Here is a 12,169-nt window from a genome sequence, read left to right on the forward strand (position 1 = left end):
CTCTTCCTACTCATCACAGGTGTTGGGCAAGATGGCGACCGATAGCTGCTTGGACTTTCCAACTTGGGCCCTTTTGCCCAAAAAAGAAACCTGTATCCCCGCATTTTTAGGAAAATACCCCGAATATGATGGCAGAGGAGTCAAGATAGCAATCTTCGACTCCGGTATCGATCCAGGAGCAGCTGGTCTGCAAGTAAGCACATGCATGAGCACGATGACATTGACATTTCCCCCGAGTTATTTTATAACAGCTGTGTAGTTGTATCTGATGTTGGTCAATGGCAGCATACTAATAGACTTTCCAGTACCACCAGTGACGTGCCTGCGCTCTTCAAATGGAAGTGCAGTTGACGAGAAAAGTTGGACATTTGTGGCAGACACCCTTCCTAGGTGCTTGAGATTGTCCACTTATTCTGCCTCTAAAATTACGCCAATGGGCGCCACCAATGAGTTACTAAAGAAAATTCGCTGCTCGTCATCGCAACTGTCGGCTTTTTTCTTATCAGTCTTTTCACTTATCAGTGCACTCGTAGGACCACCCCAAGCAGCACAATGTACTGAAAGTCGAGTGCAATAGGGGTGAACGGTATGTGTGTTATCAATGTTCTTTAGTTGCACGAGCCTGTTCAAGGCCTTCCACCTACCTGTCCACCCCTATTGCACTCGACTTTCAGTACATTGTGCTGCTAGGGACCGTTTGGAATCTAATCAAGTTGGCGAGAAGTTAGAGAAAAACTATGTAGAAAGAAGTAGGATACAAACGAATGTCAATAATATCAAATAAATCAAAATTGATTGTCACATTTACATTTGAAGAAAAAAAAAAAAAAAGAAAGCAGATGCATCTCTTGGAAGAACATCATCTAGTGTGGCACAAAACTTGTCTTCATTCACAAAGAGGACACTGTCACCTCGATGTGTAGGTCCGGAGGATATCTTTAAAATAATATTGACACGGTACAGAAGACTAGAAACAGCAAAAGAAAAAAAGGTGAATCCATGGAGGACTGGCACCACCCACACACGTGTTTCTCAAACTGCTAGTCATGAGCCTTTTCCTGGGAGTCATGGAGGGTTCAAGCAGACATGCGATATGCCTTGAGCCACACAGGCCAACATATTGTGTATTGATTTCCTTATATCAAGAAAGCAAATACATCCTTCTCATTAAAATACGTTATTAAATCGATCCTTCGTAGAAAACATTAATGGCCTTGGTAGCTGATGCGCCAGTAAAACCCGAATCAAGTCAAATTGCAAAACATCAGTAAGCATTTTTGATAGCTCTCTCCGTGGTCTTTTAAATAAATTACGATGTAAATGTATCTGCGTCATTGAAAACAGTAAATTTTTGGAAGGCGGGGTGAAGGTAAAGGTGGGGGTTCACGGTCGTTTCGGTACTACTCAAAGGGGTCACGTACTGGAAAAGTTTGGGAACAACTGACCTGCAGTATCGGGACAAAAGCCATATTCTGTCACTACCCAATGAGCATCCTAACAGGAAGCGGCGTTACACTTTAACACCCAATGACATTTTTTTCTTTTTTTTTTGCATAAAAACATAATCTATCTCCTGAAGGTGACAACAGATGGGAAACCCAAGCTGATCGACTTCATGGACGCATCAGGCGCTGGCGATGTGGACACTTCGACGGTCGTCGAGACTCAGAACGGGGAGATTATGGGGTTAACTGGAAGGAAGCTGAAGGTATGTCTTTGTTAGAGGAATCATTCCTCAGTTGTGAGTCAGTAGAATGTAATAGTCCGTCCTCCAAAAATTGCAACATTTGGGTGATCAAAACTGGAGCAGCTTTTTGACAGATCTGTCGGGTCAACTAGCCAACAAGAGCACCCTAAGTCACGATGGAATATCATGTTTAGTTAAATACTTGCGTGAAAAATAGAAAAAACCTCGACTTGTGTCAATTGTTGTTGCATTTCTCATTTAAAAACACATTTACTTTGCAGCCTCATAAATCTCTACGTCCCCGGTGTCCTTAAATTCTGGATATTGAGCTTTCTTTTACACGAGGCCTAAACGAAGAAAAGAATCTGAATGAACAGTCGCATTCGACATGTTGGCTCTGTGTTGTATGAAGTGTTTCGTCATAAATGCGTGTTGGCAATGAATGATACAGGTATTGCCCAGATTGTTACTTCAGAGCAAGTTGTTACAGGAAGCATGCACCTTGGCCAGTCAAACCTCTCAGTTGACAAGGGAGAATCTTCCTGCCATCTTGTAAACATTTCATGCAGTCCTCTTCACAACAGATTAGGACATAAGGTGTCTTGGTGCCAGTTCAAAGATATTTTGTCCCATATAGCTGTCAGTATGCTTTAGCCTCACATGTCATCGCTTGTCGTTGACTTTCTTCCAGGGCCGGTAGAAGGTATTTTGAACCCATTCTAAAATGAGTCTAAATTAGCCTGCCAAATAATAATCTGAACATTGATTTGTAACTATCACTGTAACTGTTCTTGCATTCTTGATGGCTCGAAGCATTCACAAAGTTGTGCTAAGAGAATACGACAGGCACCGTTTGTTAAATGTATTGCATTTATTAAGTGAAGCATGTCTGACAATTGACAGTGCGTTCTTTCATCTGCTGCAGCCACTTGAAATGTGTATAGAAACGTTTCATTTTATGCATTTTTTCAAGATTCCTTCATCCTGGACCAATCCTACAGCCAAGTACCACATAGGTGTGAAGTGTGCCTACGAGCTCTATCCCAAGTCTGTAAGGGATCGTATGCAGGTAATTATTTAAAAATACCCACTGTAAGCATAGTCAGTTGATCGTGTTTCTTTCTGATAATAGGTCTTTATCACGAGTAAATTGTTCTGCATGAGCCTCGCTATCACTCTAGCAACTTTACTTTATGCATTATTACCGTATTTACTCCCGTATAGACCCCACTTTTTTTCTAAAAAAACATAAGTGCTACCTAGGGGTTGCGTTTTGTTCGGAGGCATTTTTGTTTTCTGGAAACGTAGTGCTCTTAGGGGGATCCCCGGAATGCCATGCGGGTCTTCTTTGCAGACACAAGTCCCGCTTTCTGTTTTCTCCGGTAGCGCACCTGCGCTTCATTCACTGAAAAACGCGGAGCAGCGTCACAGTTTTCATGTTGCTCAGCATGGCTGATTCACTCGAGCTTGAACTTGCGTGTCTAGTTTTCACCTGTCCGACCATCACTGCTTAAAACCTAAACTGGCAACTCCAAGCGTGTTTGTTGACAAAATTCAATGACGTGGTTAACGATTGCTCTCCCTCTTTTCCTCGTGTTCAACGCGTTGTTTTCGCTGGTTGTGAACTGTGGCTTTGCTTCTCATTCTCTACTTCGTGCCTCATGTTGTGCAATACGGGCCAACCGTGTGTTCTATACATGAGGGGGAAAAGTACCAAAATTAGGATGCTCCATTTTTGTTTTTGCGTTCTATAAGCGAGTAAATATGGTATTGCTCACATTTTCAATGTTTCAGAAATCTTATAAGGAAAAGGAATGGTTGCCTCATCATAACATCACTCTGGCTGAAGCGACACGTCAGCTTGACCGTCACAATTCTGAACCGCCTGGCAGTAATAACTTGGTAAGAAGCGCAGGGTACTCACACCGTAAGGCACACAAGTTGTTGCGGTATCCACCAACGCTATCGCTTACGAACGCAAAGACGATAGCGTCGATGCACAAAAACTCGCGGTTATTGGTACTGGTCGGTACTGTTCAGTCTCTATCTCTCACCTGAGATTATGGGCAAAGTTTTCTGTTGCTATGCGTGGTGCAACGCAGGCGACGTGGGTGCCTGGTTCACGGATGCAGCGGTCCAATTATATGATGTGGACTGCTTTCACGTTCGAAATGACAAACTCATTTCTGAATAGAAACGTGGGCATTTGACGGGACCTTCGAATTTGATCGAATTAACCTAAAAAATGATTGTAATCTGTTCCCGACGTTAACTTTCGTCGATAAAGATACGTTTTCCTGTCACTCTCATTTTTCCACACCAGAATCACGCGTCAATTCTTACTGAAAATGTTCATTCGCTCGCAGTTTAGGTCGATATATACTTGGTTTTCGACGTAACTTATCTCTAGCTCATTAGCCGTGGCTTATGTTGTGAAAAACAGCTGTCCCGCCGCTACTGTTGAATAACGTGTTTTTCTCCCCGAGAAATTGGAGAAGGAGAGCTGTGAGGCCCAAGTGGAAATCCTGGGTAACATGGAAAAGAAGTTTGAAGACTTGGGACCTGTGTACGACTGCATTGTCTTCCATGATGGAGAGATGTGGAGGTAAAATATATGTGCTTTGAGAAGAAAGCAAAGTATGCGATGCGATATTGCTTACAGAGCTGCACTAGATACCTCAGAGAGGGGTGACTTGGAACAGTGCACGCTCCTCGGACCATACAGACAAACGTTCAAGTACGGCACCCTTTCCAAAAGTGGTAAATAGGTGCTTTTCTCTCAACGGCGCTTTTGTTGAATTTCATTTTGTCTCTTTCAGACTGCTTGCATTACACAGTGAACATTTATTCAGATGGGAACCTGTTGGAGATCGTGAGCATGGTTTGTGAGTATGATGCCATCTTGGTTGTATTTTAAGTCTTCTTTAATAACGAACCGTGTCTGAAATGTTTAGACAAGATTTATAACATATAGCGGGACATCGTACTAGCTTAACAGTCTTAATCCAAGGTGAACCTTAAAAAACTCCCGTGTCGTGGCACAAGTTTTGCTGTGCTAGACAGTAGTACAATGCGTCGTAATAAAATTTACAGCCAGCGATATGGTATTGAATTTTATTGCTGCTAATCTCTCTCTCCCGCAATTTCATCATCTCTATCTTCTGGTCCTCGCTTTGTAAAGGACCGTATCCTAGAGCTCTCTCTTTTTTTTTTGCCTCATTTGCACCGTGTAGACTCAAAAATGCCCAATTACTACTCAAATATGATGTAATCTTTTGGAGTTCCTCCAATCACAGCGACGCTTGCAGTGGCTGTAACCATGGAAACGACAGCCACGCTTGTAGACAAAGGCTTTCCGTGATTGGTTGGGCAACACAAAATGGCATCGCGAAAGAGTCTAGATGGTGTTGGCTGGACACACTTGTAGCATCTGCTTATGTCTTGACCATAATTTGTCCCACAGCGACTCACGGTACCCACGTAGCAAGCATAGCAGCTGCGCACTTCCCCGATCATCCTGACTTGAACGGAGTTGCTCCGGGGGCGCAGCTGGTGAGCATCGTCATTGGCGACATGCGCATCGACAGTATCGAGACTGGGACAGCCCTATCACGTGCGGTCACTAGAGTTGTGGAAACTGGCTGCCAAGTCATCAACATGAGTTATGGCGAGCACTCGCACTGGGCTGGAGGGTACGTTGACAAAAAAATGGCTATTTGTTGAGATTGAGTCCATTTATAATGATATTGATGGGAATTTGATGGTTAGACGGTGCAATCCCTTTAATTTGAAATCTCTTAATTGGAACTTCTGGATAATTCGAACTGACTCTCGGAAAAGCCACGCGTATTTCAATGGTGGAAACCACCTGGTAATTGGAACATATGAACGTGCTCGATGGTTTGTTTGTACACGATTGCCCAGCTGCGCCCGACTCTCGACTATGCATCAGCTTAGAAGCGCTAACCGTGCGCCGGCTGGCACGCAGCTGCTGTGTCGGGGACACCTTTACTTTACTTATTACTTATCAGTCCATTTCTCGTAATTACGATACTTCTGCCAGAGGAAAGACCGTTAATGGTGTGCGCAAACGTGACTGGCATGGAATGATGCCGCTTACTCGTCGTCAGTAAAACACGCGAGTCTCGCTGTTTTAAGGGGTCAAGACACTTCCTGTTGACTACACATTCAAGAAAATGCGGAGATTCGATATTTTCTTGAATTTTGTTGGCGATGTTCGCGTTTGCGGGGTTCACGATTGGGTTGGGCTTAACAATGCAAATGACGTTGCGGCTCAGGAAATGATTCCAAGCGCATGTAAGATTATTTTCTGCCCTGAGCTGTTTTAATGCTCGTCCGTAAATAACTATTCTGGAAAGAATAAGCCTCTTATACTTCCGCCATCGCGTGACCGCGAACGTGTGAGCGAGTGCTAGTGAGTCGTGACAAGTCTCCGACGCAGCTAGCTTGCGCAGTCAACAAATAAGCACGAGACCCTTTGGACGTAATTCAGAATGGTTCCCTTTAGTTCAAACTCCACTTTATTCGAACAAATCTTTGGTCCCCTTCAAGTACGAATTAACGGGATTGCACTGTATCTAATTTTCGGTACATACGAGCATTGGTGCCATTTGGATTGTCGTTTGAATCGCATATACATAGAATGGCACTGAACATGTTTCATCTAGCTCCGAATACAAGTCCGTTAAAGCTTGTCCAGCTACAAAGGAACCTGCGAATTTCTCGTGAGATTGCGCACTGTCCTAAAAGTATCGGGGACTATGTTCTCCATTGACTAGTGCTCCATAGGCTGCTCAATGATGCCAACCGTTCTTCATAACATAGAAAAACTGTCATGGCTGCTTCAAAATGCTATAATTAGGGCAAGGCAAGATAACTCTGCATTCAGCGATTGAGATGGTGCCTTGGAAGGGCAACGTATTCCATTTATTACGTACGGTAGATACGAGAGTAAAAAAATTCGACGCATTCATTTATATCTACACTCATATCACGAGTAAGAGATTATGAAAATACGGTGGAATTGTGCCCGAGAGGTTGACGACTGTCCTCGAGGGTTTACACTATCAATACGGTTTGGGAACGTTTCGTTATTGTACCAGTAATGACCATTCTCGCAGTTATGCGCTTTCTCGTCAAAATGGCAGCGTCGGAAGAAGAGACCCTTTTGCTCGTGGTAGATACACTGTAGTTGAATATTTCAGATAGTGCAAGAGGTCTTAAGATGACCAAGAGACACTGTTTCTTTCAATAAACTAAACCCTGGTTGAGGCTGCTATGGACTACTGTCTTCCATAACGTTAGAGATTCACTTGAATAGCAGCTTTCTGGATCCCAAGAATAGTTTTTTTTTGTCCACCGCAACACAGTCGTGTGATGGAGCTTCTCCACGAGGTGGTGGACAAACACGGAGCTATCATGGTCGTCAGTGCTAGCAACCACGGTCCTGCCCTCTTCACCGTGGGCACTCCACCTACCATGCCCACAGGATCCCTCATAGGCAAGTTGCCTTTTGATGTGTGCCATGGGATGGCAGAGTTTGACATTTTCAATCTGGAATTGTTTCCCAGGTGTAGGTGCATACGTGTCGCCTGACATGATGGTTGCAGAGTATTCCTTGCGGGAAAAGTTGCCTGGCCTCCCATATACTTGGTCGTCACGGGGACCCTGGTGAGTTTTTTTAGTGAGTCTAGCGTTTTCTTTGCTCCCAAATCTCACGTGGAACGTGAAGGATTTATAATTTGCGGACGAGACGCACCGGGAAGCAAATTGATTAGATATTGTTACTGTAGGGAGCACGTATGAAGCGGGAGAGAGATGGAAAATTGTAATAAACTGCAAAGTCATAGGCATGACTAGAGGTGTGCGCTGTTATAACAGCCGTTATATTCATTCAGCCGGCTGTGTCACTACAGGTGTGTCTGCTGACTCCCCCTTGAGTACCACTAAAGAGGCCCCTCGATGAATAAAAAATGGTGCGTCTCATTCGTAACCAGCGTAGATGTGCTTGCGGATCATACATAGGTACAGTGTGGATGCGAATACTGTCAGTAACTAAGCTTTTTGGGCTAGTTGGTACATAGCTGACAAATAGAAACCAGAGGCTTGCATCTCTTCACTGCTTTGTACTCGTTAATACTGTCAGTGTTATCCGCATTCACCTTAAGCCGTGACAAATGATTTTTAACGTGCCATAGTTACAAATGTTGACATCCCGCGAGCTGTGTCACATATTTGACCGGTATGTAATCTATTTTTGTGATGATGCTACACAGTATTGATGGAGCTCTCGGTGTGAGCGTGTGTGCTCCAGGCGGAGCCATAACATCGGTGGCCAACTGGACGCTTCGAGGCAGTCAGCTGCTCAATGGCACCTCCATGAGCTCTCCCCATGTTGCTGGATGTGTTGGTGGGTGATACTTTTCCATTACTGTTTGTCTTTTCCTACTGATAAGTACAGGGTTTCCTCAGACATACATCTGCAATCAAGTTATGTCAAGAATGCTACGATGAAAATTTAAATTTTTTCAGCTCCAATCTTGCATGTTTTGTAGCAGCATAAACTTGGTTACAGCTTCGACGCGTCATGTTATTTATAATGTGTTCATTTGCAGCATTGCTGGTATCTGGCCTGAAACAGAAGGAGGTTCCTTATTCTCCCTATAGCGTAAGGAGGGCCATGGAAAACACAGCACTCAAAGTGTCCACGTGGGAGCCTTTTAGTATGGGACATGGCTTAGTACAGGTAAGGCTACCCGTGGGATGGGACAGTCAGGTCATTCCGGCAATACTTTGTGTCACGCTTATAAAGATTGGACCATGCTTTGTCGAATAAAAGCATTTTTGTACAACACGAAATTGCGCGCAAATGTTAGCTGTCTCGTGTCTAGCTCTTCGCCTTGTAGTTGAAATATACTGCGTCTTACGGAAACTTGCACAGTTAATGACTGAGTATGTCTCGAAAGCCGCGATGAAAACCGTTTTTAACCTTATGGTACGATATCTGCGCATTAGCTTCTATGCAAAGAGATGGCTTATATTTCCCTGTGATGACTTTCAGGTAGACAAGGCTTTTGAGCACTTGTTAAGCAATGCCCAGGCACCAGAGCGGGACGTGCGTTTCCAGATGAGCTACAACAACAACAAGCGAGGGATCTGCATCAAGGAGCCTCACCTGATGAGTCGATCTACCAACTGTGCTGTCACAGTGGAGCCCATTTTTGCAAACGAGGAGGACCTCGGTAAGTTGCAGTGCATGTTTATTATTGTGCTCTGATCAACATCCAGGGGACGTCTGCCATCCTTGAACGTGTCATTTGTAGTCTTTGAGCCTTTAGATTATAAAGAGTTTGTTGAATAGCTGCTCATTATTATGCTAACTGGCCGCAATGTTTTGTGGTTTAGAGCCCGAGTGTCTGATCAACTACCAGCAGAACTTGAGTCTCGTCTGTGACGCTCCCTGGGTGACGCATTCGTCTCTCCTGAGCCTCATGCACGTGGCACGCAATGTCTCCATACGTGTTGACCCAACTGGATTGCCTCACGGTGTACACTACACGGCTGTAAGCATATTGCTTACCTGTCTACTCATTCGTACGACGCGAGCATACGAAATCAATCCGCTGCCCTCTTCACAGATACTCATCTGGTCTAGGACCAAGATTGCACGGTGCCCTGTGTTCGTGTGTGTCCCAAGTTGATGTGTACCGTACTTTTAGCCCAGAGCTTGCATTTTCTGTTGTACCTTTACTCTTTACTTATTATCGCGAGGAGCGCTTGTGTTTCTATTTTGTCAGCCTGACTGGCAGTAGCAGAACCAACCTGAGCATACACCTTCCCATAATCCTTTCTTCTTCCTCTTCTGTTTACATGTACTATCTGAATGTGCGCCCACCCGTTTACGTGGTCGGATTTGATATGCTTGTGTCGTATTCACGTAAATGCAGCTAAAGTCACATAACTTTGCATATTAGTAGGGTTTCTGGTTTTCGGTGATTATATTTTCCGAGGTATTACGAGGTAGGGCGAAGATAAGTGACAAAGAGACATTATCTCATTATGTTATATGCCACTTCAATCTTGTACAACTGTAATTTGGTCTTGCATTCATTTTTGCTGCATTTTGGGATGTCTCCAAAATTATAATCACCGAAAACCAGGAATCCTACATATTAGTTAATATAGTACTCTCATTATAGACGGTAGTGGTTGTAGCAGTAAGGTTGGATCTAATCACTGCTGACTTAACATCTCCAGGTGAAGGCATTGGATGTTGAAAAGCCAGAAAAGGGTCCAGTTTTTGAGATCCCCATCACAGTGATCAAGCCAAAGACGTAGGTACTATGTACATTGTGCCCAGTGACAATACATGCAACACAATGTTTGTACCACTTTCAGTGTGTCAGCTGAAACTTGTTACGAGTTTGTAGCCAAGAGCGTGACCCTGAAGCCTGGAATTATTAACCGGGAATTCTTGGCCGTTCCTCGGGGTGCAACATGGGCATGTGAGTTTTCATTCCTTCAGTGTAAAGCAGAATTAAATTGCTCGAAACTCCGCATAATTTATATTTTAGCTCGGTGGCGAGGCAATTAATGCCAATACTGTGTGCCAACATGTATGTATCATCTCCCATCCAGATCTGCTGCTTGTTGACACCTGATTAGCAACGTCATTATGGAAGGAAAGATCATACTTAGAGCCTCAAGTTTTCGGCACATTTGTTTCTTCTGTTTTTTGTTTTGTTTTTTAATTGGAAGAAAAATTGAAATATGAACTGTCCAATGACAATGGACATCCTGTAGGCAAATATGTAGAACACCAAGCGGACCATGCAGACAAAAACCCTGCATAGGGGGTCGATAATATCTGCGCGGAAATATATTACTGTTGACTATACACATGAGTTAACTGCGCTTGCACTTGCAGCTATCACTATCAAGTCATGCGATGTGCAGCAGAGTGCCCACTTGGTGTTGCACGCACTACAACTTAGAAACTCTCTCTCTTGTCGCAACTACGAGACTTTCAAAGGCTTCCAGGTGGCACCACAAGCTGAAGTTACGTACGCCTTTGTGGTTGTGGTAAGTAGGTTTCTACTTCTACATCCCACACATTAGTATGTGACTCATTAGGTATTACGAATAATGTGGCTATAATTAAACTATCTTATGGTCGTTATGGCTGAATAAAAGTGAAATGAAGATTGAGGACTGCAGAAAATATGTTACAAAATAAGGATGTTGTTAGCTGTACCAGTGGGATGGCTCTTATAGTCATGTTCAACTTGAGAAGGAAAAGAAGTCTAGTCTGTCAGCTCTGAAAATATTCATGCTCTGTAGATGAGATGCCATCTGGACAGGTGGGTTATGTGGCCAGACAGACAACCTGTAGTACAGTGTACACAACCACTGAACATCTCATTTGATAAAATTAATTAATGAACTTATAAATTAGACGTTTTCTGGGAAATGCGAGAGAGCTGAATTGGAGCCCGTCGTTATTTGAATTATCCTCCTGAGCTGACTGAGCAGAAACCAGAACTACGCTCTGCTCTAGCGCAGAAATGACGTGACCTTCGCCTTATCTGGGTCAGAGAGCCAGCAGAGCTTATCTGGCCAACAGAGTAGCGCACACTCCAATCAGCCCCATTGCTTGTGGCCCTCCTACGTGGATTGCCTTTCACTCTTTCTGCACTCGGGTAGTGCGTAGTTCTGGATTTTAATGATGACTGGCTCAAATTCTGCTATGTCGCATTTTCTGGAAAAAATCTAATTAATAAGGGTAATAAGTGAATTTTAGCTGACGCGCATTAAATGTATCACTTTGGCCCGCGAATCGCCGCAAGCTCTTGCGCGAGCCTACAAAAACTGCTCTGGAGCGTGCAGAATTTAAATTTAAAGATAACGATCGCTATGTGAAAGTTCAAAATCGATGCCTTTGCCGCATAACCTGGCTGCCATGATTGTGACACCACTGCTCTCGCGGCCTTTTTATAAAAATCTGCGTCAAATAAAACAGAAAACTGCGTAATAAATTTTTGGAATAAATTTGTTCTCGTTACGTCGCTCCACCTGAATGTTTTCCAAAATGACACTTTGCAAGTATTCACTCCATATGAGAGGTTCGTGTAGAATAATGATAATAAAGTCTCTAAAATTGCCCCTCAGGAAGATGGAACGCTCGAGGTGTGCCTCTCAAAATGGTGGTCCAACTTGGGTGAAGTCCTCGTGGACTACCGCATCACCTTCTACGGATTAAAACCAGACTCGCAGACATTTAGTATGGTGAGTAGTTTGGTTTCTGTAATGGACAGTGAGCTATAATAGGTGCCCGCAGAATGCATCGGATGGCGTGTACCAGTTCGAGGTGCGATCACACTTGCGGTCAGAAGATGTGCTGCCTGCTGTCTCGCTAAAACATCATGTTATGGTACTCAGGTAGAGCTGCAGGAGTTGATATTC

The 12,169-nt window shown here is 43.8% G+C and overlaps 1 protein-coding gene across 1 annotated transcript in view; it reads left to right on the top strand.

Moving 5' to 3' along the window:
* The window catches only part of LOC135367404 (tripeptidyl-peptidase 2-like), an 18,250-nt gene continuing 6,081 nt past the window's right edge, over positions 1 to 12,169 (top strand). The window contains exons 1-19 of the mRNA XM_064600664.1: positions 1 to 193; positions 1,580 to 1,708; positions 2,661 to 2,756; positions 3,482 to 3,589; positions 4,174 to 4,292; positions 4,350 to 4,447; positions 4,507 to 4,572; positions 5,151 to 5,379; positions 7,078 to 7,208; positions 7,279 to 7,378; positions 7,984 to 8,117; positions 8,323 to 8,453; positions 8,769 to 8,949; positions 9,113 to 9,270; positions 9,965 to 10,041; positions 10,106 to 10,212; positions 10,635 to 10,789; positions 11,876 to 11,992; positions 12,045 to 12,145. Coding sequence (XP_064456734.1) covers positions 32 to 193; positions 1,580 to 1,708; positions 2,661 to 2,756; positions 3,482 to 3,589; positions 4,174 to 4,292; positions 4,350 to 4,447; positions 4,507 to 4,572; positions 5,151 to 5,379; positions 7,078 to 7,208; positions 7,279 to 7,378; positions 7,984 to 8,117; positions 8,323 to 8,453; positions 8,769 to 8,949; positions 9,113 to 9,270; positions 9,965 to 10,041; positions 10,106 to 10,212; positions 10,635 to 10,789; positions 11,876 to 11,992; positions 12,045 to 12,145 — 2,399 coding nt within the window. The 5' untranslated portion in view covers positions 1 to 31. The remainder of the gene's footprint in view (positions 194 to 1,579; positions 1,709 to 2,660; positions 2,757 to 3,481; positions 3,590 to 4,173; positions 4,293 to 4,349; positions 4,448 to 4,506; positions 4,573 to 5,150; positions 5,380 to 7,077; positions 7,209 to 7,278; positions 7,379 to 7,983; positions 8,118 to 8,322; positions 8,454 to 8,768; positions 8,950 to 9,112; positions 9,271 to 9,964; positions 10,042 to 10,105; positions 10,213 to 10,634; positions 10,790 to 11,875; positions 11,993 to 12,044; positions 12,146 to 12,169) is intronic.

This window comes from Ornithodoros turicata, chromosome 8, assembly GCF_037126465.1.
Source record: "Ornithodoros turicata isolate Travis chromosome 8, ASM3712646v1, whole genome shotgun sequence".
Taxonomy (NCBI): Eukaryota; Metazoa; Arthropoda; class Arachnida; order Ixodida; family Argasidae; genus Ornithodoros; species Ornithodoros turicata.